Source organism: Meleagris gallopavo, chromosome 7 (assembly GCF_905368555.1).
Source record: "Meleagris gallopavo chromosome 7, MGAL_WU_HG_1.1, whole genome shotgun sequence".
NCBI classification, from domain to species: domain Eukaryota; kingdom Metazoa; phylum Chordata; class Aves; order Galliformes; family Phasianidae; genus Meleagris; species Meleagris gallopavo.
In genome coordinates, this window is record NC_139410.1 from 14,180,086 (window position 1) to 14,207,240 (window position 27,155).

At 35.2% G+C, this 27,155-nt stretch overlaps 1 protein-coding gene across 4 annotated transcripts; it reads left to right on the forward strand.

The window, feature by feature from the left end:
• Positions 1-27,155, forward strand: CWC22 (CWC22 spliceosome associated protein). Of its 4 annotated transcripts, none has more exons than XM_085227811.1 (20): positions 1-85; positions 358-468; positions 2,143-2,210; positions 3,068-3,181; positions 3,294-3,551; positions 4,071-4,199; positions 5,080-5,248; positions 5,654-5,707; positions 6,519-6,654; positions 6,743-6,949; positions 7,060-7,122; positions 7,505-7,600; positions 8,102-8,183; positions 8,508-8,568; positions 19,373-19,450; positions 20,573-20,725; positions 21,505-21,632; positions 22,518-22,619; positions 22,726-22,922; positions 26,252-27,155. In XM_085227811.1, exons 2-20 carry the CDS (start codon positions 442-444, stop codon positions 26,905-26,907), a joined length of 2,778 nt encoding a protein of 925 aa, XP_085083937.1. In that variant the 5' UTR covers positions 1-85; positions 358-441; the 3' UTR covers positions 26,908-27,155. The 4 variants fall into 4 exon arrangements, with proteins under 4 accessions (XP_085083937.1, XP_085083940.1, XP_085083938.1 ...); XM_085227814.1 differs by having other exon boundaries at positions 12-68; XM_085227812.1 differs by having other exon boundaries at positions 21-128.

Here is a 27,155-nt window from a genome sequence, read left to right on the forward strand (position 1 = left end):
GGGCGGTGCCTGAGCGCGTCGCGTTCGTTGCGTGTCGCGTTCCGCCGGAAGTGACGGCGTTGGCAGCGGTACGCGGCGGCGGGCGGTAGGTGCGGAGTGGGGGGTTGCGGCCGCTTGGCGAGGTCCAGGTGAGGCGGCGGGAGTTGTCCTCCGTTCTCTGCCCTTTTTCTCCCCCGCGAGGAGGCGGAGCCCCTGCCCGAGTCCCGCGGGTCGGGCGGTCACGGCCTGTGTGCCGGGCCGCGGCTTGGAGGGGGAGCGGGCGGAAGGGGCGGAAGCCGCGCGGCTGGGCCTGCGGCACGGCAATGTAAGGTTTGTGTTGTGCAATATAAAATCCTTGCTGTCGTCTGTGTATTGTAGATGAAACGTTCTGGGTGAACTGATCTCCGCTTTGAATTTTCTCGTTGCTGCGCGTTCAGTTTCGTATAAATAGCAGAAGTGGAGATGAAGAGCAGGGTGACACAAATAAACGTAAGTGCCCTGAAGCTTACACTGTGTATTATTCTCTTCTTGTTGGTGGCTAGATTCCAGTTGATGTTGTATTAAATAGAACGCTGATTGTAAGGCAGACAGCCGTTGACAACAGAGGTGTTACTGTTAAGGTAGTCGGTTACAGCGGCTGATGCATGCTGTCCTCATAGTGGAAGTTCTGAACGTTATTGGCATGTGGTAGAAAAAAAAAAAAAAAGTGGCTGAATGGTGGCTCAACTGAGAATGTAAGTGGTGGCAAACGGAGAAAAAGGGTGCTGAAACTTTAATGATGATGTGAAGAAGAAAAGATAAGGAAGTAGAAGTTACTGTGTCAGCTGCGTTTCTTAGCGTAGAAGTTGAATTTCACCTTTTAAAGGTTGTGGAGTACATTTCTGAGTGGCTGGGAGGGTGGGAGGGCTGATTTCTTGGCAAGCAATGAGAAAAAATGGGGTGCAGAAATACTACATCTGTTTTCACTAGAATTTTACTGAATTTGAGTGACATCTTCATTACTAGCTTTCTTGGGGCTTTTGTGTTCAACCCTGCCTGGGCTTCTTTGCTCCTAGTTACATTCCAGTCTTTCTCGCCAAAGTGGTTTTTGATAGGGATGCTCAAGGAATAGATAGATATGTCCTCATGTTTTCCTGACCAAGTGATTATAGAAGTGCTCTCTCACCTATCGAAATAAGCAACTTAGCCAGGCGGGTTGTTTGGGTGTTTCTGAAATGGTGTGGGAGGGATACTGTAACCTGTGGCAGGAAGCCTGGTTAGGAAGAGCTGAGGCAAATAAGTTATTCAGCAAAATAGTTACTTTTGGAAGGATACCTGAGAACTCCCACAGACAGACACATCAGTAACATTGTTTTACTCCTATGAATCCTTGTGTATGTTAGTCTACTTGGGCCAAGGCAAATGCTGTAGAGCTTATGAGAACTGATTATCCCCAAAAGATCCACCTTTTTCCATGTTGTTACTATCTATATTAAATTTATACATGTCAAATTTATGAATCTAGGAGTGATTCAGTGAGTTTAGAAATGATTAGAAAAAAATGAGAGTTTTTTTTAATTAAAAAAAAAAAGTAAAAAAAAGAATCCTCAGAAGAGGGAAGATACACTTGCCATTTGCCAAACAAGGACTGGTAGATGTCTGTAAACAGTGTTGTACATGATGCAACAAAGTGTAAAAGGATGTATGGATAAAGAAAACAGTAAAGGAACAAAGACAGACTGAAGGTCGATTTTTTGCCTAGTCTTTGACAGTAATCCATAGCAAATGCCTTGTAGAAGCAGAGTAAACCGTGAAAATACTCAGTCTCATCCAGTCTGTGATTTCTTTTAGTAACCTGTATGATTTTTCATCTGTATTTGGCCTCTTGAAATCATGGTAAAACTTAGCATCTAGAGTAATCCTGTAGCAGATGCTTAAGTATGTATTATTTAGAAGTAGCTCTCCTTGTGGTGAGTCTGACTGCTGTTAGCTTTATTTGATGAAGATTGCTTCTTATAAATATGTAGTGGGCTAAAGCAATCATATGCCTTGATGTCAAGATATATATAGAGAGAGAGATACATACATACACACACATATATAACATATATATATATATATATATATGTTCACACTAATTGTTTAATATCTTTGAAGTTGATTTTTTTTTCTCTTTTATTAAAGCATGGGTCCAGTCATGAAAAGAAAGAAAAATACAGTCCACGCCACAGAAGTTTGACTCCAGAAGACAGGTAGAAATTATTGCTTTATGTTCCCTGTGACTGTGTGTGTGTGTGTGTGTGTGTGTGTGTGTGTGTGTTTGTATATATACACACACACCTCCTAGGGAGAGAAAAATTAAACAACAAAGATGAGAACTGAATATAGAATGATTTTATACACTACCATAACAGCTGTGAGAAATAATTGCAGGTTTAATAAAATACTTGCATGTATACAAAGCAGTAGTTAAATAGATTTGTAATTAAGACTAAGTACTTTTAGCCTAAAATTCTCAGTTAAAATTTCAAGGATCTTGAAAATGGAAATTAGATACCACCTTCTTTTGTGGAACACTACAGATGTTTATAGCAAGATTATGGAAGCCAGCAAGAGATGTACAAGTATTGTTTTAAGCACAGCCTACTGATGCAGGAGATGAAGCATTAGCAGTTTACTTATATTTCATATTTGAATTGGAATAAAACATCTTGTACCAAAGGCAGTCATTTTTAGTGGCATCTTTTCTGTTTCATGCACCACCATCAAAAGTAGCCGAAATGAATAAATGCGTTTCAAGAAATGCGAAGTGTGGCATTTGCCTTTGGTATTTGATGTTACTGACATTTAGCATTTACTCCCACGTGGTAGGAGATGCTTCCTTTTAAGGTGATTCCATTGATTTCTTTATTTTCAATTTTTATTTTTTTGCTGGCTGGCAACAATTTATAAAGGGAAGGTCTTGTGTTTGAGTGATGCACATATTAAGAGTGGAGTGCAGAACTGGAATTGTTGGCGTGTATGTAACAGATTGCATTGCAAGTAGTTATTAATAGCATAGCTTTTCTAATCCTTTTACTGAGAATTTTGTGTCTTGGGTTGTGAATAGGGATGTAGAGCATGACAGGTCTCCATCTCCCAGAAGAAGAAGATATTCCGATGACAGCAGATATGATCAAGAATATTCAAGAAGGGAGTATTATGATGACAGATCTTCAGAAAGGTGAATACTAGGACCTGTTTTTCAATTCCTATGAAGGTACTTATTTTAAACAACAAAAGAGGAAAACAGCTTTTTTTTTTTTTTTCTTTTTTTTTTTTTTTAATCTTTTTAGAAGGATGGAGAGAGGGAGAGACAGATACTATGAAAAGTGGGAAGAAAGAGATTATGATCGAAGGAGGAAGAGAAGACTTTCTTCCCCTGATCATAGGAGTCCAGAGAGGTCAACAGCTCAGGGCTCAAATACTCATGAAGAGGCTGCTTCAAAGAAGAAGAAAGAAGAAGTGGATCCAATCCTTACTCGCACAGGTGGTGCATATATTCCACCTGCCAAGCTCAGGATGATGCAAGAACAAATTACTGATAAAAATAGGTGAGTGGAAGGTAACATTATATTCATCCTGAAAAACAAAACTATGAAGGGTTTTAAGGAAAGTTGTGGGACACTTTTTGAGATATCTTTCTAATCAGAAAAAAGATGAGAGCCATTTTCCTTAAGTCATCTTCTCTTTCCACCTGTCTCTGAGGAAAACAAAATGCTAGGCAATCAGCCAACAACAAAAATAACAAATCAGACTATGACCCTTTCCACTTCTGCTCTTAATGGAAAAGTAGGTTACAGAGCATAAACAGGCTTTTCTTTTTTCCTAATGCCATGAAAAGACAAACATTCTGAGTTATACCACATCTGTGGGGAATTATATTTTGGCGTGTCATATTGGTTTGGTGGGTTCGTAGTCATTTAATGTATAATTGTGAGCTAGTCTTTGCATTTGTGCTGTGAATATTTTCTTAGTTATTTTATTTAGTGTATTACATCTTCACATTTTTGTATGTATAACAGTGCTGCCACAAATTTATGCTTTACTAATTTGTGATGCCTTTGTAATAGCTTGGCATATCAGAGGATGAGTTGGGAAGCCTTGAAGAAGTCCATCAATGGTCTTGTCAATAAAGTAAACGTTTCTAATATAGACAACATTATTCATGAGCTGCTTCAGGAGAATATTGTTCGAGGAAGGTAAATGTTGAAATATTTAAGCCAATTTTTGTTTTTTTTTCTCTGTTAATATGTATATTGTTCATTCCTGCATCACTGTGTGTTTAGTGTATGGTTACTAGTCTGACTTTAAAGTTTAACTTAGGCTATATTTTCCTATGCAGAGGAGCTCCCTGCTTGAGGAAAAGGGGCTGGGAGCTGAGGGGTAGAGGAAGGAGTACATGCTTGGAAGAATAAGACAGTAGAGCAGATAGCATGTTTCCTTTTTATTTTAACTAAATCTACTGATTTTACTTGGATGACTTACAATTTACATATGCCTGTCTGTTTCTTTCTGTGTTCCTGGACTTTATCTGAAGTAAATATTTTCAGCCAAAACACTTTACTACAACTATCTGACTGATCTGTTTACCACCTTCATCATTGCCATTGTAATATGGATAAAAGGCTGTTGTGCTATTAGGTATTAGGTATTTCTGTGATTCTATCAGTTATAAATCATGGTGATTGTACAAGTAAATATGATCTTAACCAGACTAATTTAATTTGCATTTGTACAAATAAATATTATCTTAACCAGACTAATTTAATTTGCATTTGTAGCTAATAGTTTTAAAACCAAATATTCTGTTCCTTTACACACATACCAAATGAGTTCTATTCCATTTATTAACCCTGTAGTAAATAGTACTTTAAAGAATCACATTTTGAGGGTTTTTTTTTTTCCTCCTGGGCTTTGCAGTGAACAACTGTTTGAAAATGACCACATAGCATCTTTCTAACTATTCAAACAATGCAGTTCTTTTTAATGATACATAATGGGTGAAAACATTGTGTTTTATTATAATAATTAGATAATAAGAATAAAATTTTTCTATTTATTAAACTTGTATATTTGCAGGGGATTGCTGTCTAGATCCATTTTGCAAGCTCAGGGTGCCTCTCCAATTTTTACCCATGTTTATGCGGCTCTTGTGGCGATTATTAATTCAAAGTTTCCAAATATTGGTGAATTGATTCTCAAGAGGTTGATACTAAATTTTCGCAAAGGATATCGCAGAAATGATAAGGTATGTAAAAAATGTGAAGAAATAAAATGCTAAAACTTGTAATTCTGCTGAGTAATTTTGTACTGAGTGTATTCAAGTTAGGTATTTCAAAGGAGCACAGTCAAGACCTGTGGTTTGTTTGTATCATTATGCTTCACCTAACATGAGTACATTAAATAAAGCAGTATTTGTGTATGTATTGTGAAAGCTTGGCTACTGATTTCAGCTTGGAACTGTGATGTTATTTTTATATTTTACTTGGACGTATGCGGTCCTAATGGTAGAATAATTACCAGTATACCAAAATAGTTATTTTCATGGCTTAATTTAACTGAGAAGCACAAATTGATAGTATAGAATGTCTCAGTTACAAGTGTTTCTTCTTTGTAAGATGTTACAGTTTCCAGTTGTTTATTTCTTTTGCAGCAACTCTGTCTAACCTCTTCGAAGTTCGTTGCGCATTTGATGAATCAGAATGTGGTATGTTACTTTGTTTTCACTTGCTCATACTCTACATGGCTTTCTATTTATTTTAGCTTCAAGATAGCGGTAGCTCAAATGAATATACTTCCCCTTTTTCATAAGTTATGGGAAAACTGAGTTCAGATTTCCTGTCAGTGCTTGCTGTAAGTTGTTGGGACTTTTTAGAAAAGAGATTTCGTCTGGTAATGTGGCTGTGATGTTCTCATCTCTCGCCACTGCACTTAATGTCTCAGAAATTCCCAAAACTCTATGTATGTGTTTGGGATAGTATTCTGATAGAAAGCAAGTGGATTCCTGCAGATACTAAATGGAATTTTCTTGCAGCACTATAATCTCATACAAAGATCATTAAGTCTATAGGCAGGACCAGACTCAGTTGCATTTGAATCAAATTTGTATCTTTCCCTATTCCATCGTCTTCTGTGTTAGAAGTACCAGGATTTCTATCCCAGGTTTATAAGATACCTCTGTTTGAAACATGATTTCTTGCAGTTATTTTGAAAGGCTATGCAATGCTAAAACTAGTTTTAGTAAGCTAAGTATTATTTTATTTGATCTGTATAAATGCATCCTGTTGTTTTTTTCAGTAATGGTAAAATGTTTATTAGAATGTATTCACATTTCAAAAGTATAGTCATGTTCACTGTGAAGATAGTGTAAATATAAATAGCTAAATTGTGTATGAAATGTTGACTACTTCTTAATTAGATTTGTCCCGTGTTGCTTTCTTTGTGTGATTAAACAAGTGGTGTGACATCCTCAAAGAAATATTGTAAATTCAGGTTCTTTACTGATATTCTTTCTAAAGGCTCATGAGGTTTTATGTTTGGAAATGCTCACCTTGCTTCTTGAAAGGCCTACTGATGACAGTATTGAAGTAGCAATTGGATTTCTTAAGGAGAGTGGGCTCAAGCTAACAGAAGTTTCTCCTAGAGGTATTAATGGTAAGTACAATGAGCCAATATATTAGCCTTTTCTTGTTTGTGCTATATTCGGTCCTTGTCCATATTAAATATTTTGCTTTTTCCAAAGCAATCTTTGACCGTCTTCGACACATTCTCCATGAGTCTAAAATTGACATGCGTGTTCAGTACATGATAGAAGTCATGTTTGCTGTACGGAAGGATGGCTTCAAGGATCATCCAATCATTCCAGAGGGATTAGATCTAGTGGAAGAGGAAGATCAGTTTACTCATATGTTACCTTTAGAAGATGAATACAACCCAGAGGACGTTCTTAGTAAGTTGGAAATATTTTCCATGATTGTATTTCACACAAAAACAAACTGAAGATTTGGTATACAGTCTTATTTTCATTTCGTATTTTAAGGATTCGTTTTTATTTTAAAGATGTTTTCAAGATGGATCCCAACTTTATGGAAAATGAAGAGAAATACAAAGCACTCAAGAAAGGTAGGTGTGTGTACGTATGTTTTATACATAATGGGTGTATTTTATTACCCACTATATGTGCATGCTATATGTAAAATGTGTTTATGTACTTTGTGCATTTTGTATGCTATTTAGTTACCCAATTATTGTTACAAGTTTTATTGTTTAACGACGGGTGGCATTTGTTTCCCAGATAACTGCCTTTCAGTTCATCGTACTCCTTTCCAACATACTCCTGTCCCTTTCCTCAGTATTGTCCCTCCAGCTATGTTTTTAGTCACTTGTGACACACCTTCTTCGCCTGAGACATCCTTTCAATCTTAGATGTTAGATCAATTGTTGTTTTGTTTTTTTTTGATAACTGAACTATTATGTTCTGTACACCTTTAATCTGCTCTTTCAGAAATTCTTGATGAAGGTGACAGTGAATCTGAACCAGATCAGGAGGCTGGAAGTAGTGATGAAGAGGAAGATGAAGATGAAGAGGAGGATGAAGATGGTAAGTGTGTGACTGGCAACTTACTGGTAATTGTTTTGGAGTTTTGTCTTTTGTTTGATTGTTGAAATCTTTGTGTATACTTTTTTTTTTTGTAGGTTAAACTGTAAAGGAAAGCTTGACTTCTGTTGCACATTTTATAAAACTAAGAACACTACAATATCAAGGGAGGCTTTAATCTGCAATTATTCCCTGATCTAAGTGTTTAATACTAGCACGTAGCATAAGAGTGAAAATTTAAAAGGAAGTTTTCTGTATCTCTATTGTATCTCTAAATATTTACCTGTTACTCATAGATAAGGTGAACATTGATTTTAAAATCTTTACTTAGATAGAAATAAATATACAAACACAATACTGCCTAAGTCTTAAATATTTATACAAAAGGTATTTTTACACAGATGTGTTACAGATCTAATAAAAATAGATATGTTCTAAGAGATACATAGATATATAAAATACGACTTAATGTTTTGTTATTTCCAAACTGTGTTTCTTTCATAGGCCAGAAAGTTACTGTCCACGACAAGACAGAAATCAACCTGGTTTCCTTCCGTCGTACCATTTATCTTGCTATTCAATCAAGGTAAATATTATATAATTTATACACAATTGCATTTCTTTTGATGTGACTGAATTTTAATTCTCTCCTTTTTTTAAATCCTGCTTTAGCATAGTTTAAAAAAAAAATACCATATGGGACTTGATTTATAAAGTAGACAGTGGGTTCTTAAATCATCATTTCAAACAAAAATCTTTGTTATACAGTAATACATGTTAGTGCACTAGGACTTTTCTATGAATATTGCTGTAATCAAAATTGTTGAGTGAACAAAAGTCAGTGGTTTTCGGGTGTTTTAGTATAGTTGTGTATTGCACAGATAAGAAGAAATTTTTTTCTTTATTGCAGCTTAGACTTTGAAGAATGTGCTCACAAATTGCTGAAGATGGATTTTCCTGAAAGTCAAACAGTAAGCTTATTTTTTGTTGTTGCTATTAACGTGAAGTAGCTGTAGTAGTAGTAGAATCCTTACTTGTCTTGGGACCTAACTTGTGAGGCAAGTAAATGAATGATAACGTCTCCTCACAGCTGTTTTTCCTCAATATGTCTTCAAACCTTTAGAGCATGTAGGCTGACATATTTCTTAACGCATTTATCTTGTGTAACTGCTCCTTGCTGACAAACAGTTTAAAATATTTGTTTAAATAAAAACAAATAAAAAAGCCTGAAAAGATTTGTTGGTTGGAGTGTTGGAATGGTTATCCTATAACAAAAGTACTGTAGCTTGGAAGACATTTTCAGAACTCTGACTCTGAAAGAGAATGGAGTTGGAGATATTTTCAGGCAACTGTGGGGTTTGTCAGTAGGACTTGAGATACAGATTGGTATTAAAAGAATGAATCATGTCGTTGCTTTCAGTTTTTGGTGTTGTTTTTTTTTTCTTCTTAGTAATATTGCGTATTGATTTAAAGCAATTTGTGTATGGATGCTTAGTTGCAGTCTTGGAGATCATGAGATAGGTGTGTTCTCAAGTAAGGAAAATTGTTCTTTAGCCAGTAAACAATTCACATGAAAGTAATTTAAAAGATTCAGGTTGCTGCTATGTTTTTGTTTTATTTGATTCCTTAATTTGTGCATGAAATGATTCAACGCTGCCTAAATGCAATACTAAGCATTCATAGGATTCTGGCTTCCAGTGAAGCCATAACTTGAAGAATTCCTGAGTAGTGGGGGAAAAAATGCTGTATTGCAGAAAATCAATTCAGCTATAAAGAATAGAGAACAGTTGGGAATGCGCAAGCTACATTATACAGTGCAGACATAACTTGAGCACCACTGCTTTAGTAATTGGTCTGCTGACTGATTCTCAACTGCTGGTGTTTAATCCCATTGCTGTGTCTCAGCTATCGTCTGTTCTGTGGTCAAGAACTGCAAGGAGAAAATATATATTTAAAAGAAAAACCTACATTAATCAGAATCTGAATAGTGGAAAGAAATAGACTTTCCTACCACTTCAGTTCAGAAAACTAGGTATTTTGTGAGATTTGACTTAGTATTGGGCGTTAGGTTATTTTCTTCTGCTTTTTGTGTGTTGCCTTACTTGCAAATGAAAATAAGCAGATAAACAGAGATGAATTTAATGTGTTACTTCTCTCATACTTTATGTGGTGCTTTTACCAAGTGTTAATCCTGTGAAGTGCTTTGTAGAAATAGAGAGAAAAGTGTGAACTGTGAGAAATTTCATATTTCTACTATCAATCACAATTTATAAAATGTAAGAATATTACTGTATGCAAAAGAAATGGGGTAAATGTGTGTTTTTCTGCTGCATTGCAAAAATAGAAGTTATTAGTCATTCTTAATTTTGTAGGAAAGCTCTGAAAGGAACTTCCAGATCTAGTTCTGAGACTTATAAAATGATGGATGAATTAAATTTTGTAACAGTCTGTATATGGAACTACTAGTAGTCAAGCAAAATACAACGTTGACAACAGTACGGTAGCTTTTTACCAGCAGGATTTAATCTCTGGAGTGTTTCTACTGACTTTGATGTATTTTTAAAGAATGATGAGGGGATACAAAACATAATATCCTGTCAGCTGTCTGGTTATGTCTCTGGAGAGCACTACTTTGTTTTCCTAATGTTTCATCCCAGTATATTTTTTCCAGTCATTACTTAAGTGTTCAAATTTCTCTAATCATCACAGATTTTAATATCAACTTTTAACACTCTGAAAAAAGTTACATGCAGATTAATACAAATTTTTGTATTTGAATATTAAAATTTGTGGTGTTTAAATGATTGGCTGCAGTTAGCATAGCATTCTATTTAAAAAAAAAAGTTATGTGATCCATATAATTAGGGTTCTGTTGTAACTACTATTAATTAGATGCCTTTAAGTTAAATGCTGAAGAGTTCTTGTTGGCATTTTGTGTGTATGTACACATTGTTTTATGAAAAGAGAGAAACTGGTATCAACTGTATCAAACTGGTATCATTCATACTAGTTGCAAAAATTGCTGCAATTAATGGCTGAATACAACAGATGTAAATCTGCATCTTTTCATAAGATGCCACATCCTCTTTGTGCTGTTTTCGTTCCCTAATAATAATTACTTTTTATTTAACCTTAATCAAAGATGTGAGAGCTTTGACTCATATGAGCTTACAGCTCCTAAGCAGTGTTTTATAGTGGAGAAAGAAAAATGCAGTTTCCTGATCAGTGTGAGAGTGGAAAGGACAATCAGCTTTAGATACTGAAATTATAAAAGGATTTATGTACCTCAGATCTGTCCATGTGCTAAATGAATGGCAGGGCATTTCTGTCTGATTTAACCCTCTACTTCTAAACAAAAATTCTCTTATATCCAGTATCTTCTTAAATGAAGCCTTTATTGAAATTATTCTCACTACTTCCATAGTTGAAACAAGTCACAGGATGAATTTCTTTTAGCCATAAAGCTCCATGTCCCTCTGCCCTTTTTTTTGTTGTTTTTTTTTTTGTTGTTGTTCGGTTTTCCTTTAAATGAAAGTTCCATGAACCTGTTTTTCAGGAAGATGTTGGATCTTGCCCAGCATTTTTCCACATCTTGTGATTCCAAGCTTTAACCATTCTTAATACATTTCTGAAATGTTTTATAAACTCATGTTTGTTCTTGTAAGGAAATTGCCGCTTCGTTTGCATGTAGGAGAGGTGACGATGCCATGGTTGATTGATTGTTCTTCCATAAAACCTTTATGCTGGCCTCAGTTCTGATTTAAGGAGGACCCTGTAGAGTTCATTCTCCATGCCAGCCCCGCTATAAGTGGCAGTTATTACGAGGTGGACGTATTAGAGTTAATTCTAGTGTCATTCAGTGTGATTTCTACTCTTTAAAAATTGGAAAACTTGAAGATTTCATTGCAAAATTTGTTTTCTAATTATGTTAAATGTGAATTTCTTCCTTTCAGAAGACTTTACCAAATAAAAACCAGCTTTCATTAATTTTGTCCGTAAGACTGTATTCCATAGTTTTGAGTAATGAATTGTGGAATGCTACCTGAAAACTACTAAGAGTATTTGGAACCTGAAGACAGACATGAATGACAGTTTTGAGACTAATTAAGTCTTAATTACTTTCTTGCAGGCAGTTGTCTCAAATCTTTATGTGCAGAGATTTCAGACATGATAGAGCAGGGCTGAATTCAAATTTAAATTTAGCAGTTTTTGTCAGTGGTTGAACTACAGATTGTGTCACATCAACTGCTTTGCGTCAGAAATGCTTAGTGCTCTACCAAACCTGTCGTGGGCCTGCCACACTGATCTAACTTGCAGAAGAGGTTTAAGGTTCAAATGGATCATCTATGAAGCAGAACAACCTAACAATGCTTTTTGCCATTACAATATAGGTGCGACTCAGTGTTGATGGGAATGCTGGCAATCTTTATTTATTCTTTAGTAAGTTGTTGTGCTGTGGCTTGACATTGAGACATTTTTCATTCTGCTATGAACTGAAATGCTTTTTCAGAAATAAAGAATGCCTTTGAGCACAAAAATCATCCACTTCTAATTTGCATAGTTAATTTTTAGTCTCTAGCTACATATTCCCTCTTCTCAGAATACTCATCACCTTTTCCTTTTATTTCATGCCCTCTTTTTTTGACTGAGAAGTTTCTCTACCTCTGTGTTCTATTCTCCATTTAAAAATAACTTTGCACAATTTTCTGTTGCAAGCTTACAAGCAGTTTTCTTCCCCAGCTTTCAACTTTTGATCTCAGACCTCAGTTGGATTTACAAAAACACTCAAGAAAAGCAAGCCTCTCTTTTTTTTATTTTTATTTTTTTTAACTGTAAAGAATATATTTCAAATCTTCGTGGTTTTTTGTTGTTTTTTTTTTTTTATAATAAATGAGAATTTGGTATTCTGAATACTTAAATACTACTTCCTAATGCTGAGGAACAGAACAAACATACCGATGGGAATCAAATCCACAGCAAAAAAAAAAAAAAAAAAAAAAAAACAATAAAAGCCATTGTTAAAGCTCAAAAAACCCTTTTCTTTGAATGCATTGTCTTGTTTTTTTGGGTTGGTTTGTTGGTTTTTTTTTTTTTTTTTTTTAGACCCAACTGAAGTGTGCAGATCAAAAGTTGAAGAGCTTTGTTGTAGTCTGTACTACAGCCTGTGACAAGCTGTTCTAAACAAGCTTTTCAGTTTCTGCTTTGGGCATATGTTTGATCTTGGCAGAGAGAACTACTTCTGTTCTTAAAATGCTGTTATTATCCGTGTTAAAATGGTGTGAATCCAATGCACTGCCAAAGAAGAAAATTTAAGTTAAAACTGTAATAGAGGAATGCGGTATTACCAGTTCTTCTGGCTTCAAGACTCTTACAGGGGAAAAAAAAAAAAAAAAAAAGCCCGATAAAAAATGTCAGAAATAGGCTTTTCACTTTTCTTTCCCTTACCAGGTTTTGTTACCTCTGCTCTTGAAAGAGAGTGTGTTTCAGTTTCTGATGCTTTTAGTTGAAAGAAAATGATTTCTGAATCTTCATGGTATTTCAGATCTAGACAGGAGTGGCAAGTACTTACCTGGAGAATTGCTCCTTCTTTAGTAAAACGTGTGTGTGGAATGCATTTTGGTTTGGATTTTTTTTTTTTTTTTTGGAAAGATTTAACTGCTTACAGAATACTTAGTTAAAATGGACTGAAGCATCATTCAAGCTGAGCTCATACAGGATTCTTATTCTTCAGTCTTTCTCAGGGAGAAAAAATATATTGTTCTTGCTCTTCATGAATTTGGGTAAAACAGAGAAAGGCTTTGGTTTGTTCTTCCCATTGATTGTGATGTAAACTGAATTTTTATACAGCAACACTTGGAACTTTGCTAAACTAAATTAGGGCCTCTTCTATAACAATATCTGACCTTCAGTGTAACTATACAAAAACAAAAATAATGGGTCACTGGATTTATTTCTTTTACTTGATATGAGAATTTTTTTTAAGCACAGCCTTGAAAGAATTATGCATGCATTTGACACATTTTCATTTTTACAGGATGGAGTCACACTTCCTCAAAACAGTCCTACTTTGGGGTAGGGGGGTTGAGAGTGTCTCACTTATGCTATTTCTTGATTTAGTTTTGAAGATAACAAGAGTACTTATTTTGACTTGACATTCAGTGAAAACATAGTCCAGGAAGCTGGTATGGAGAGGGATGATCTTAACTTGATCAAGTCAATGATTTCAAAGATTCATTGGTTTACTTTTGTCAAATGTGGGGCATCCCAGCTGGTTGGTTTGGCAGCTGCACCTTGGTAATTCACAGCCTTGCTAATGTCTGTAATACACGATCATCTTTAAGTCTTTCCATGCCATTCCCTGTCTTTTGTAGAAGGACTTTTATTTTATTTATTTGTTTATTTTGTGGAGCCTTCAATTTATTTCAGACTTGTGTTGAAATAGGACTTGGTTTGCTTGCAGTTTCCTCTGAGAGACAGTAACTAATATAGGACATAGTGATGGTTTTTTTTCAAGTGTTTGGCTGTCTTTTTACAGTCCGTAGGATCCTAGGAATGCTTCTAACGGTCCTTTGATTTACAGTGTATTCTTTCAGTATGTGGGATGGATAGGTTAGGTTATGTGCCCTGTGAACTGATGTGCAAAGTATTCCATGGTGTGTAGATGATAAATTGTTTCTCAGCTTCAGGTCTGTTCCTAAGGTGACTTGAAAAGGTATCGAGGAGGGAAAGAATGATCAGTGTTACAAGTAGGCTTGTGTTTGTTTGAGATGGGTCCACACTTCCACTAGAAATTTGATTTTGTGATGTTTTGTGAGTGAAGTGTTGATCTGAATGCTTGTTTATACTAGGTTACTATCTGATTATTTTACACTAATTGAAGTTCTTAAGAGTTATGTTGTATTTTTTATCCAGTTTTTACACATATAAGATCCTCAGAAGACTAAGTGCAAAAAAAAAAAAAAAAAAACCTGCTTCTAAACACTGCATTACATTTAAAATATAAAATTTTAATAGATGAGGTCTTGTTCTGTGGCTTTACTGTGTGCACCACGCAGTGCCATTGACATCAGTATAATCCCCCAAGTTACATCAGAAACGCACCTATAACTGCAGAATGTGGATCTTGAGATAAAATCTGAAAAATGCCCTTTATGTTTATCTTCTTTCTTCCTTTCTCTCCAGTTAGTATGTAAATTACATATTTAAAAATGCAAGCAGTTTCTGAACAGAGTTAAGTAGGTGGGAATGAATGAGGTGCTTTGTTTGACCTGAGGTTTCTGTCATGACCTGAATAGGGATTTCTCGTTTAGGCTTTGGGATCACGGAGGAACTGAACATTTGCAGGAGAAAATAACTAATTGTGTAGCTGGATTATTCAAAGTATCTCTTGGAAATAAATAGTAACAGATTAAGGGGAACTTCTAAACCATGTGTGTATGGAATGAAGTCCCAGAAACCTAACTTACATTTTAAAATGTGCTTTTTAAAATACATGAAATCTATTAGAAGGTGCCAGCATTTGACTTGTTGATCTTTTGAATGAGAAAATGCTAGCTTTTTTTTTTCCCAACTCTCTGAAGTGCCTAGGCTTAAATTCTTTTTTTTTTTTTTCAATAGGATATATGCATTTTATAACTGTGGTAGGTGTTGTTTTTACTAAAATGTTTCCAATAAATATAAAAAATATAAAAGTTTCCTTTAACTGCATATCTTTATCATTAATAAAAATGTTAATGATGTAAAAACAGTTGATTTCATTATCTAGCTGTGAAGCTCATTGCCCTATCTGTGTTTATTTTGGTATACACTGCCATCTACAAAATAAAAATATAGAAGAGAAGAGGAGGTGATATTTTGTGTTACTAGTACCTGGTGTTAGCTAGAGTTCTGGCTAGGCTCTGATCTTGCAAGCTTCTGTGTATGCATTTAAGCTGTGAAGATGGAATTGCTCACATCACCTCAGTGGCATTACTTAATTTTTGTACACGTACCTTTCAGGCTGAAAGGAAGCGTATGCTGTGTGGCTTTCAATGTATTGTTTTACTAGAGCCTTCCATGTGTGCTGCAGGTTTGTAGCAGGAAGCAGATTTAAAGCAGCACAATTAAATACATGTGTATCCTTATGCAGTTTTTTCTTCCTACATAAAATCCTGTAGGTCTAATTGTCTTCTGATGAGTATGTTGAACTTTAATCATACAATTCTCTAAACATAAAACAGAGGCTTAAAAAAAAAAAAAGAATGTAGGCAAAGGGATAATGGAAGTTGAAGAATAACTGTCAGCTGACCTAATAGAGGACAGACTTGGAGGCAGCATGGGAGCTGCCAAAAGCATTACGTGCAGTTTGCCAGACCACCTGCTACTGAAGCACCTTCTATCCCTTCGCCAGCCTTGGCTCTGTGCAATAATTCTGAGAACTGAGGGAAGGAAGAGAGAGGTGCTGGAAAAAATAGGCATATGTGAGTTGCGTGCACTACAATATGCAATGGTAGGGAAAACTTAAAGGTAGTAAAATAAACTTCAGCTGAAATAAAATAGTAAAGAATGAGGAACAGCATCTGTGAAAACACTGCAACAATGTATAAAAACAAGATGCTGATTTTAAATAATTTCATAGTGGTGTAAGCCAGCCTTACTAGTTTTGTTTCCAGCATATTCGTTCCTTCAATTCATTACATGATAATAGAAACACACGTACTAGCATGGGGACTTCTATGTTTTAAAAAGCACCAGTAGCCTGTGGATAAGGGATATCTCATGGTTGCTTTATATTGTATACAGCTTGTATAGTCAGTGGAGGAGCAGAACTGCATGGCTGGCAAGGGAGGAGAGGGGAAACGTCATCACTGCCAGCTAGGGAAGGAGGAGCAAAGCAGCCTCCTTGGAGGACAGCTGTGGGTCAACTTAGAAATAGTAGTGGCTCTTACAGAAGGAATTCATAGCAAGAAGTAAGGGAGAATGAATGAAAAAGAAAAAGGAAAAAAAAACATAGTGTATGAAACACTGAATCAGAAAGGAGTGAGAAAACTGAGTTACTTTAACTTCTCTTTCTGAAGTTATGTACCCTTATGTGTGAAGCTGGTTTAATGTAGAGTAGCGAGGGTATGCTTGTTCTTTAAAATAGTAATGCTGGCTTAAAAAAGAAGATAATCTCCCTGCAAGACTGTGCTTAAGTCTGTCCAACCCATTATCTTGCTTGAACAGGAATTGTCAAATGAGAACTTGGAGAAATGCAGTGTATATAGAGAAGTCTTTCTCCTTATTTTCCATTTCAGCAGTTTTGGGAAGTGGCATTTTTCTGTAATACAGTATTGAGTTAAAGATCTTCACAAAAGATAATTCACTCATTCTGTATTGGACATCAGATATTTTTGAAGTATTTATGTACTTCATGACAAGATAGCTATACTTAATATCTGACCAAATCTGGATACTTGCTTGGCATTGTATGGAAAGCTTTGACCAGCTCAGTATACAAAGTGTCTTCAAAACTGGGAAGCGCTTGTTACATTCTTTAAAGGAAATGCTGCAGTAAAGCCCAAAAGCTTTCCTCACCTTAATCATCTTTAGAAGCATTAGCACTGGAAGCAACAAAATGAGTTAACTAACCTTTTAAAGCTATAATTGAAGCTAGAATTGTTTTGTGAACTTGTCACATCTCTCAAAAAATAATTAAATCATTTTCAAGTTTGTTAATTTTTAATCTGAAAGACAGTTACTCTAGACCTAACCTTGAGTTGTTTTGATAACACTGGCAAGAATGTCTATGGGCAAAGCTATTTTCATGCATGTGGTTATTCATAGATACCCTCCTAGAAATCATTGTAATATTTAATTAAAATGTTAAAATATTTAATTACTGTAAACCACAGGGGATACCAATGTTGTAATTGCATTTAAGATGAGGAAAAGAAGTAATTTGTTTTTCAAATCTTGCTGACTTGTAATGGCATCAGCACTTTACCCCTTTTTATTGTTTAAAAACTGATTACCTGAAGCATTACTGTAAAACAGGATAATATAAAAAGTTAATATGCATTTTAATATATCAAGCTAACCCAGTGTGACAGTGTTGAAAAGAATGCTTTTAAACAAACTAGGTTTCTCTTTGATACGTTGTTGCCTTGGTATTTGGAAGGGATTATTTCTTCTTGTTAAACGTGGTTGGCTTGCTGTTTGTTCCGAGCACAGTTTGTGATGGGCAAAATGTTTTGTATCACAAGCTTAGTGGAAAGTTTATTTAAAGTTTTTTTAAATAATCATGAAAGATACATGACTGATACTCTAAAACCTATTTGGGAATGTCATAAATTGATTTATGCTGTGAGGTTGGTCATATGGAAAAGTATACAATAATTGGGGGAAAACTGCAATACAGTATTTGATCTCTTCTAATTCACATATAAGAATATTTGCTTTGGTTGTATCAGTGACTGTGCCCTAAGCCGTGCCATAAGCCATGCCACTATCTGCTCAGTTTATGTAGTCAGGAGAACAACATTTATGTGTATCCATAGCTGTTGCTACTGGAGGGTGATACAATAATTAACTTGGAGTGATTATATTGGGAAATGAGCAGAAAGGAGGACAGATATCTTTTCTTCCAAAAAGGCTGTCTTTTATGGAGTGGGAGGGAACTGGTTGTTTTGGGTAGTTGGCAGCTAGTATCTTCTGTGGGACTGCCATAGCTGATGCTTGCGTATGTTCACATGCATTTGGAGAGGAGAGAGATGGAAGGCACGCTGTCACGGGTGGGTGGGTCGGTGGGTGTGTGTGTAAAAAAAAAAAAAAAAAAAAAAAAAAAAAAAAAAAAAAAAAAGCTTTGGGAGGCCAATCTGCCTTTACTTCCTGCATTCTCTCCTAGCCAAGCTCTCTTCCTGAGTTAGAAAAGAAGCCTAGGTAGATCAGTTTGCCAAGGCTTAAGTTAGTCTTCTGAGTTATTTTTGTTGCTTTTGAAAAAGGTTATTTAAAAATAAGATTTCAGAGTGGTAAAAGAGCTCTTCCTGGTTTTATGCTTTTTTTGCATTTATTTTATGCTCCTCTCACTCCTTTAAAAAAAAAAAAAAAAGCAACTGCTTTTTTTATTTCATTCTTTCTAGCAGTAGGATTTAAAAATGTCTGAGCTTAAATTACTAGATGGTTATTTTGTGACTAAAAAAACACCTGTAAAATTATACCCGCTACATAGAGAAACGTTAGAGTTTAAAATTGAACTAATTATTTTAGGATTTGTGTAAAGATGTATACAGATTTCATCCATGAGTTATCTGCTCCTACTTACAAAGGTAGGCATATACGTGCGTCTGTCTAGTTTCCATGTCTGGCGTTTTGTTATAGAGATGACCAATACTTGCTAAGGTACCAGTTATTCTGGGGTCTCCTGTGATGTAATTAAATATGGATTTCCTTGTCTATGTTTTCTCTAGATGCAGGGATTTAGTGCTGTTTTCTGCTCTGTGGTAAAGACAGTTAGTAAAGTAGTTTTAACTGTTGTTATTAGATTATACATTGAATTGGCTCAAAATCATTAAAAAACATTAGCTTAAGCATAAGAGAAAATACAAATGCCAAAAGTTCAGATATAGACCTTGAGATAACTTCAGAAACACAAGAAATTTGGAAAACTACTGTTTTTACCAATGAAGTTATGTAAATAGTCTTGCTTCACAGCTGGCATCCATGTAAGTGTTTCTTCAATATTTTGATACTTAGTGATGATGTTTGTACTGCTACAACAAATTTACCTAGAGAAAATGTTGTTTTCTCTGAAATCAGAAAGAACTCTGCAACATGATACTTGACTGCTGCGCTCAGCAAAGAACATACGAGAAATTCTTTGGGTTACTGGCAGGGGTGAGTCCTAATTTCAGATTTTACACTCGATGGTAGATAATTTCTTTTGGTTTACTCTTGTCAAACCAATTTTAATAGAGAAGTAAAACTAATAGTCTTTATTATACTGAAAATGATTATGTTAATTGATTGAATTAGCATCTGGATCTTAACAAGCACAGTGAATGCCAAATGAGAACTCATTTTCTCCTTTTAATGCTTTTTGGCCTCCCATTTTTCCATTACAGTAGAAAAGTAAATTGGAGGCCAAGGCATTGATATTAAAAGAAGTTAAAAGTGTTGTGAGCTACTGGAAAAATCCTTTTCTTAGTGCTAACAGTTGACTTTAGAGACTCTTCTTTCAGCTGCTTAGTAGATTTTATTTATAAGACAAAGCAATAATTGCTGTCCTGGTTTTCCCTGTTTTGTTGTCTTTCAGTAAACAGCTAGCATCCTGGGTTTTTGTTGTTGTCTTCATTTTTCTCAAAGTAACTTCAAATTTAGTCACGGATAGTTACCTAAGCTCTTCCTATCTCTTACATTGGTAGAGCTGACTCGCTGAGTCAAATAGTTGTCGTAAGAGTAAGCAGTTCTGATGAAAGGAAGTGTTTACTTCCATTTGTAGGTTTTTTTTAATTCGGTATTTGAGGAAATATTTCTGCTGACATTATTATGAAGCACTAGCCATTTGAATGTGCATGTTGAAAAGCTGTAGAATATAACTGCTAATTTCTGTGTTCATTGAAGTGTTTATGTCCAAAGTGTCTTGCCTCTAGCTGTGTTCCCTGCTGCCTCTCTGGTCTTAAATACCCAGTCAGTGATGTCATGAAAAAAAGTAGTATTTGAGGGGTTAGTGAGAATATTGGATGTATGGAAGTAAAATAAATTGCTGAATCATTTGCTGTAGGTCAAAATTGTTAATTACTACTTTGCAATGCAGATGAGTTAATGCTCTGACAAACTGCTGGAAGCAATCAATTGTATCTGTTTGGAGATGTTTTCTCTAAGTATTAGTTTAACATAAGGTCTTGTGATAAATATTAGCAGCATTACATTTACATTGCATAAGTCATTTATACATGTTATTTGCATGTTTAATATTTTGCTTAATCTGGTTGTTTAAATTGTAAAATACTCTTTCAGCGTTTCTGCATGTTAAAAAAAGAATATATGGAATCCTTTGAAGCTATTTTCAAGGAACAGTATGATACCATTCATCGTTTGGAAACAAACAAATTAAGGAATGTTGCCAAGATGTTTGCTCATCTGCTGTACACTGATTCCATTCCCTGGAGTGTGAGTAGAACTGGCTATTGTCAAAGGTTTTTTATTTAATTATTAATCTATAGTAATTCAGAAATAAGTAATAAATTGGTTTTAGTATTCATTCGATGTTTTGGAAGTATTGGCACTTGTAGCAAACAGAATTATTTTATATGTTTTCTGAGATACACCACTGAACATCCTATCCTATTTCTGTCTCCCACAGTTCTTCATTAGTGGCTCTCAGCTGTTATTTTACAGAGCTGAGCTGGAATTGGTTGATTAAAATGTACAATTTTTAACTAATCAGCAGTGTAATTAGCTGTCTCTCAAAAAATAAGTGTAAAGAAATCTTCTAAAATTAACTTCACAGAGAAAATTTTCAAGCTTTTTATATGAAACTTTAGAAATAATTACAATTCTCTTTTCCTACACTTTTATTCTTGTTAGATAATGTAATCTAATTGACATTCTTCAGGCACACACAAATTAATCCAAATATTTCACCTCTTTAGAACATCCATTTCAAATCTTTAATTTTCCAGGAGTTCTCACACCTGTTTTTCTTCCATTGACTTTTCTTGGACAGGATAAATCCTGAAACAATTGCTACTTTAAAAATGATCAGAAATTTCTTGTTAGAACAGACCTTTCAAGGAAGAAAAGTTCTTGACTGGGAATTAGTGTGCATTGGTGAACAAAAATAAACAAACAGTCTTTGCTTGTTATTTCAGGAGGCTAAAGGGTTTTAAGGCTAAGTTTGAACATACTTTCATTTGTGTGTGGTTTTTTTTTTTCATAAACATTTTCAGGTTCTGGAGTGTATAATACTGAGTGAAGAAACAACCACATCCTCCAGTAGGATTTTTGTCAAAATATTCTTTCAGGAGCTTAGTGAATATATGGGACTTCCAAATTTGAATGCAAGATTAAAGGACATGTAAGTTGAAGTTTTATTTTAAAAACAGTACATTGAATTAATTCATCAGAAAGAGTACAGATAAAACCTCTGTTTTCAAATTAAACCACATCTGTGGTTTTATAGCTGCAATATTCAAGAATAAGTTGTATGTTAACTTTACTCATTAGAGACTTAGAGTCCCATTAAACTGAATGCTACCATTGACAAGTTCAGCTATGTGCATGAATATTTATCTGAAAACTGTATTTTTTTTTCCAAAGACAGTACAACTTGTATAAGAATGTATCAAGTGCAACTCTGTTAATTTCATTGTTTTATCAGCAGTAATGAAAGTTGCTATGGCTGCTTGTTCTGACAAAGTTTAGGAGAAAAGGACATGATTCTAGTTTTTCTAGGGTTAGTTGCCTGTCCTTGAGTACAGTGTCAATAGCATTATTTTAAGTATTTGTGTTTTTTTAACATACTGTGTTCTGGCAGTGTTCATCTTGGTCACTAAAGCTACTTCCCATTAGTTGGGTTGTCTGTTAAACAAACTTAATAGATGCTTTAGCTCATCTAAGCTTGAATTTAAACCATCTTAGGGCCATGTTTAATTTGATCTTTGTCCTTTATGTTGATCAGGTAATATCCTTTACTGTCACTAGCTACTCTATTTTCACAAGTCTATTCAGGGCTTCGCAAAATCAGGCTCTTCATACTGTCAGGTTATGACAATGCATTATTAGACTCTCAGAAGTATTTTGTTAATATACATCTCAGATATAAACAAGGAAAGTGTTGAAAAATGCATGAAGAGAATTTTCACTGTGCTATGTAATATAGTTCCTTTTTAAGTCTATTAATGTCAGTGAGAATTAGTGCTAAACTGGCATACTGATTATTTTAGATGTTTGTTTTCAACAGAACACTGCAGCCTTTCTTTGAGGGATTGCTGCCTCGGGATAACCCAAGGAACACTCGTTTTGCCATCAATTTCTTCACTTCTATTGGCCTTGGAGGACTTACGTGAGGAACAGTTTTGATTATTTGATTTAATACTTGCTTTCCTTCCCTGCCTCTCAGTGGCTTTTTTTTTTTTTTTTTTGATGATGTTGTTATTGTTGTTCCTTAGAGATGAATTACGGGAGCATCTGAAAAATGCACCAAAAATGATAATGACTCAGAAACAAGATGTTGAGTCATCAGATTCATCTTCATCTTCAGAAACAGACTCTTCTTCAGATTCTGATTCTGACAGCAGTAGCAGTAGCTCAGAGTCATCCAGCAGCAGTGACTCTTCATCTAGCAGTAGCGACAGCAGTGACTCAGGTATTTAAACACTAGCTATAACTATTTATTCACCTGTTGTTTACTTCTATGCTTCTGTTTACTGTTATTGCCACAAACTAGCTCTAGACAGTGTTGCTGTGGTTTATAAATATTTTTTTTTTATTTACATGTTTTTAAAATACTACTTTTTGCTCATATAAACTTATTTCAGAAAACAGAAAATCTTAGTTCCATTTTTTCCATGATTTAAATACATGAGGAACTTTGTTTCTTGAGGAAGAGTTTCTTACACAGTTGATACCTGTTGCACAGAGCTGTCTTTTCAGTCTAGTGGAGAATAGAGGGGCTAGTATTAATATCTCTATGGGATGCTTAGTGGGGAACTCTGGGGACTAACATCCAATTCTTTTTTCTACTGCTTAGTTGAGTGAACTTGATGCTCCTAGTATCCTCTTCTGTAAATATGTACCCTGTTATGAATCAGACACATCATTGGTCAGTTCTAGCAATGAGTTTTGTTTTATTCTATTTCTTATTCTTCATTTCTAACTCTTCCTCTGGAAGAGTTTGTGTGTTGATATAGTGAGGGTTCTCGCCTTGAGGGAAATCTTCAAGGATGAATCAGCTTTTGCTGATAACTTAGTATTATGTAGTTTCGTGTTGCAATCATTATTTAGCATCTTATGCCATCCTGTTGTAGAGCCTTCCCTTCTCTTTGACATAAAGTGTCGTAAACATTGCTTAATCTGTAAAGTACTTGCTAGTATGAATTACTGTGTACAGTCTCTCCTATATAACATGAGCAGATGATAACACAGCGTGACTTTCTGTAGTTCAGAAGCTTGTTGATTCAAAATTAATTTGATTTATTATGTGACTCAGAAATGAAAAAGCAGATTAATAAAATAAAAGCAGTGTGAACTGCTCGTGTCTGGAAATGCATTTCTGTCCTCTTGCAATGTTCCTCTACAAAATCTGATTTGCATTTCATCGTAAAGCTATCACATTAATGACAGCAAAGCACTAGAGGAGGGCGCAGTCAAATAGGGTCAAAGAAGGCGTTAGTTCAGCAAAGAGCCAGATGGTTCCTGCATAGACAGCTGCAGCTCTGCTGAGCTGCTTGATAGGAACCAGAGAGGTAAGTCCTTAGTGACAAACCAACTGAGTCTGCAGTCTGATAGTGTGAGCACTTGATTTTTGTAATCTTAAGACCTTCTCTTTTACTATTTGTCCTTCCTTCATCAGGGAATACGGTCATTAAACTTGTATTTTTTTATCTTAGTAGCCCAGTTTTGCTTTTTCTCTGATTTTTATGTACTTAAATATCATGTATGGGATACTAATTTGAGATAACTATATACTTATAAGCCTGTCCCACGCTTATACAAAATGAAGGTTACTGGTTATAGCTTGATTTTTAAAAAGCTGCAAACAGAGGGAAGGCTTCTTTATCTTGGTAGAGTTGGGAAAAAAAAGAAAAGCATACTGTTCTAAAATGTAACCAAAGTGATCTGTCATTGCATGTTATCAGGGTGCCAGGAAGCCAGATGAGCCAGCTTCTGTAGAATTCAGATATTTGATGTACTATTAAATCAATTTATGGCTACAGTATTTTCAAAAGGTGGTTAGAAACAGTTAAATATGTGATACTGTAGCTCATATAATAACCATTGTTAACTGTAAATGACTGCAACTTAGTATTCACAGTTTGCTTATAATGCTTTGTCTCATCTGTTGGGAGAAATCTGCAGATTGTTAACAAAGAGCAAACAGGAAGAGTAAAGTCTTCCTCTGAGACAAATACTGCTGCACATTCAGAAATACAGATGTTGGTTCATATGGAGGCTGCTTCTGAGATAGTTATACATTATTTTCAAGAGCCAAGTTTTATTAGACAATTAATTCTATTAATTAAAAGCAAATATTTACTGGTTTAAAGCAGCTACACTCTCTTTGCTTTGCTTTCACTCAGTACCTGTGGCATAACTAAAATATCCGTATATGTATTTTTAAGGACTACCAGGCTTTTAATCAAAACATCCTCCTCTTAAACTTCTTGTTAACTTTACATTGTTCTTTAGCATTCATGATGATTTCACTTTTCGCTTGAAACAAGTATGTAGACCCAGTTTAAACTGGGGACTTTTTAAAGTTCTATAGGTGTTAATGTAATATTATTTCCTGTGGTTCCTAGTATCAGTAGTCTGTGGCCTTTCTTCTTAGGGTTCTGAAGCTGATCTTAAATTGTTGACAAGCTGGCACTATCATTCCTGAAAACATGCCAGAGTCATTGTTATGTTGCTGCAGTACCACAAAGTTTCTGAAGCTATTTCATCCTGCTTTTCTTTCTTAGGATAGTGTTAAGAGTTTTTACCCCATCTGCTATTTTTAAACTCCTTGACTGATAAGCTTTTCCAGAAAGTAATTGGTGAAGTAAACAATTTGAAGATAATGGATGGTCTGGAAAAGGTGACCTTTCAGAAAGAAATTTTCAGAGAGTTTTGATGTATGGCTTTACATCCTGTGTCTGGTCCTTCTGTATCAAGTCAGTAAAAAGGTGATGATGTGTAGAGGCTCTCAGAATTCAGGCGTCACTTGCAGATAGGTAAAGGATAAAAGCCCTGCAAGTATCACACCTACAAATGAGTAGAGGAGGGGGGAAGCTTGGTTGTTGGAGTTTTGTCAGTACATAGCACTTAAAATCTGAAGGCATGTCTTTCATGACCTACATGTTATGTCATATTCCTGTTTAGCATGTTACTCTTTTGGTATGAGTTACTTCATTTATATGACTGCTTAGTAATGTTTTCCTTTCAAGTGCAGGTTTGTTTGTATGTTCTGTAAGTTGAGCAAGAAGTTTGGTTTTGGTGTTTGTTAGAGCTAAAGTGGAATGATGTGTCATGTTCTTGATAACTGTGTAGTCATGGTAAATAGAATGAAATGTGGAAAACTATTCCATGAGGTCATATTTTCTTGTTTTTACTGTTTTGGATGTGGTGTAGCCTTGCCTGTTGTTCACGTGAGGTTTATGGGTTTGGAACAGTAGAGATGCTGACAAATGCTGAAGCTTAGAGGAATAATGTAGCTCTGGGCTTAGTTAGCTCATACTTCAAGGGAAAATTTCTCTTCATATTAAAAATAGTCAGAACCCGCCAGTTAAAAGAATGGGTAGATTTTGTATGAAATGCTTGGTTGAGGGGAGAGATACAAGCAAAGCTGATATTTTTGTAACCTCTGGCCAGATACATAACAACAAAAGTTGGAGTGTTTTTGCATAAAAGTATTTCTTTATAACTCTTGGTATACTTTAATAGAACAAATAGTTGATTAAAATAGAACCTTATTCCCATAATTTGTTGTAATTTCAGATGCTTCCAAAGCTAAAAGAAGGAGAACACAAAAGAAAAATAGAGAATCTGATAAAGCTTCCCGGAAAAAACAAGAAAGGAAAAGGAAATCGCTTGAGAAGAAAGTGGGAAGGAGATGGCAAGAGGACAAAAGTGACAGTGAGAGCAAGTCAGAAAGAAATCACCGAAATATGAGAGAAGCACACAGGAGGGATGACACATCAAAATATCATCACAGAGATGAGTCTGATGGCAGAGACAATTACGAAGCACATAGGAGAGATGATGTATCAAAATACCATCACAGGGATGAGTCTAATGGCAGAGATGATTACCATAGTGGAAGGGATAGGAACAACGAGAGAAGTAAGGATCTAGAAAATAAACACAGCAATTCAAAACTGAAGAAAGCAGAAAGAAGAGCTTCTTTTTCTGATGATGAAAGTTACAGACATGGGAGCAGAGATAATGGACATCGGAGTAGAAAAAGAGAAAGATCTAGGTCTGGAGAGAGATCCTATAACAAGTCAAGTCCAAGGGAGGAAGAAGACGACCACCGATACAGAAATGGCTCAGAGAGACTCAGGGAGAAGTACAGCCATTACACTGACCAGTACAGGGAATCAAGAAAATATGAGGATAGACGAAGGGAGAATTCCCCACACAGACGAAAATAATACCTAAACAGTTTGAAATAAGTGGGCATTTCTGAGCTGTTAAAACTGTATTTTAAAAAATGACGAAACTTTCTTTAAAAAAGATTTTGTACAAAGTGGTAGTTTGCATTTGTAAATTTTATCAGACTTTTTCAAATTTTCAGTACTGCTTTTTTATAACTGTTGCTTTAAGTCTTTCTGTTAAATTCATCCTCTGGGAAGATGAAGTTGTTTATTTTGTGAATAAAACAGTTAAGATCTCAGTGAAA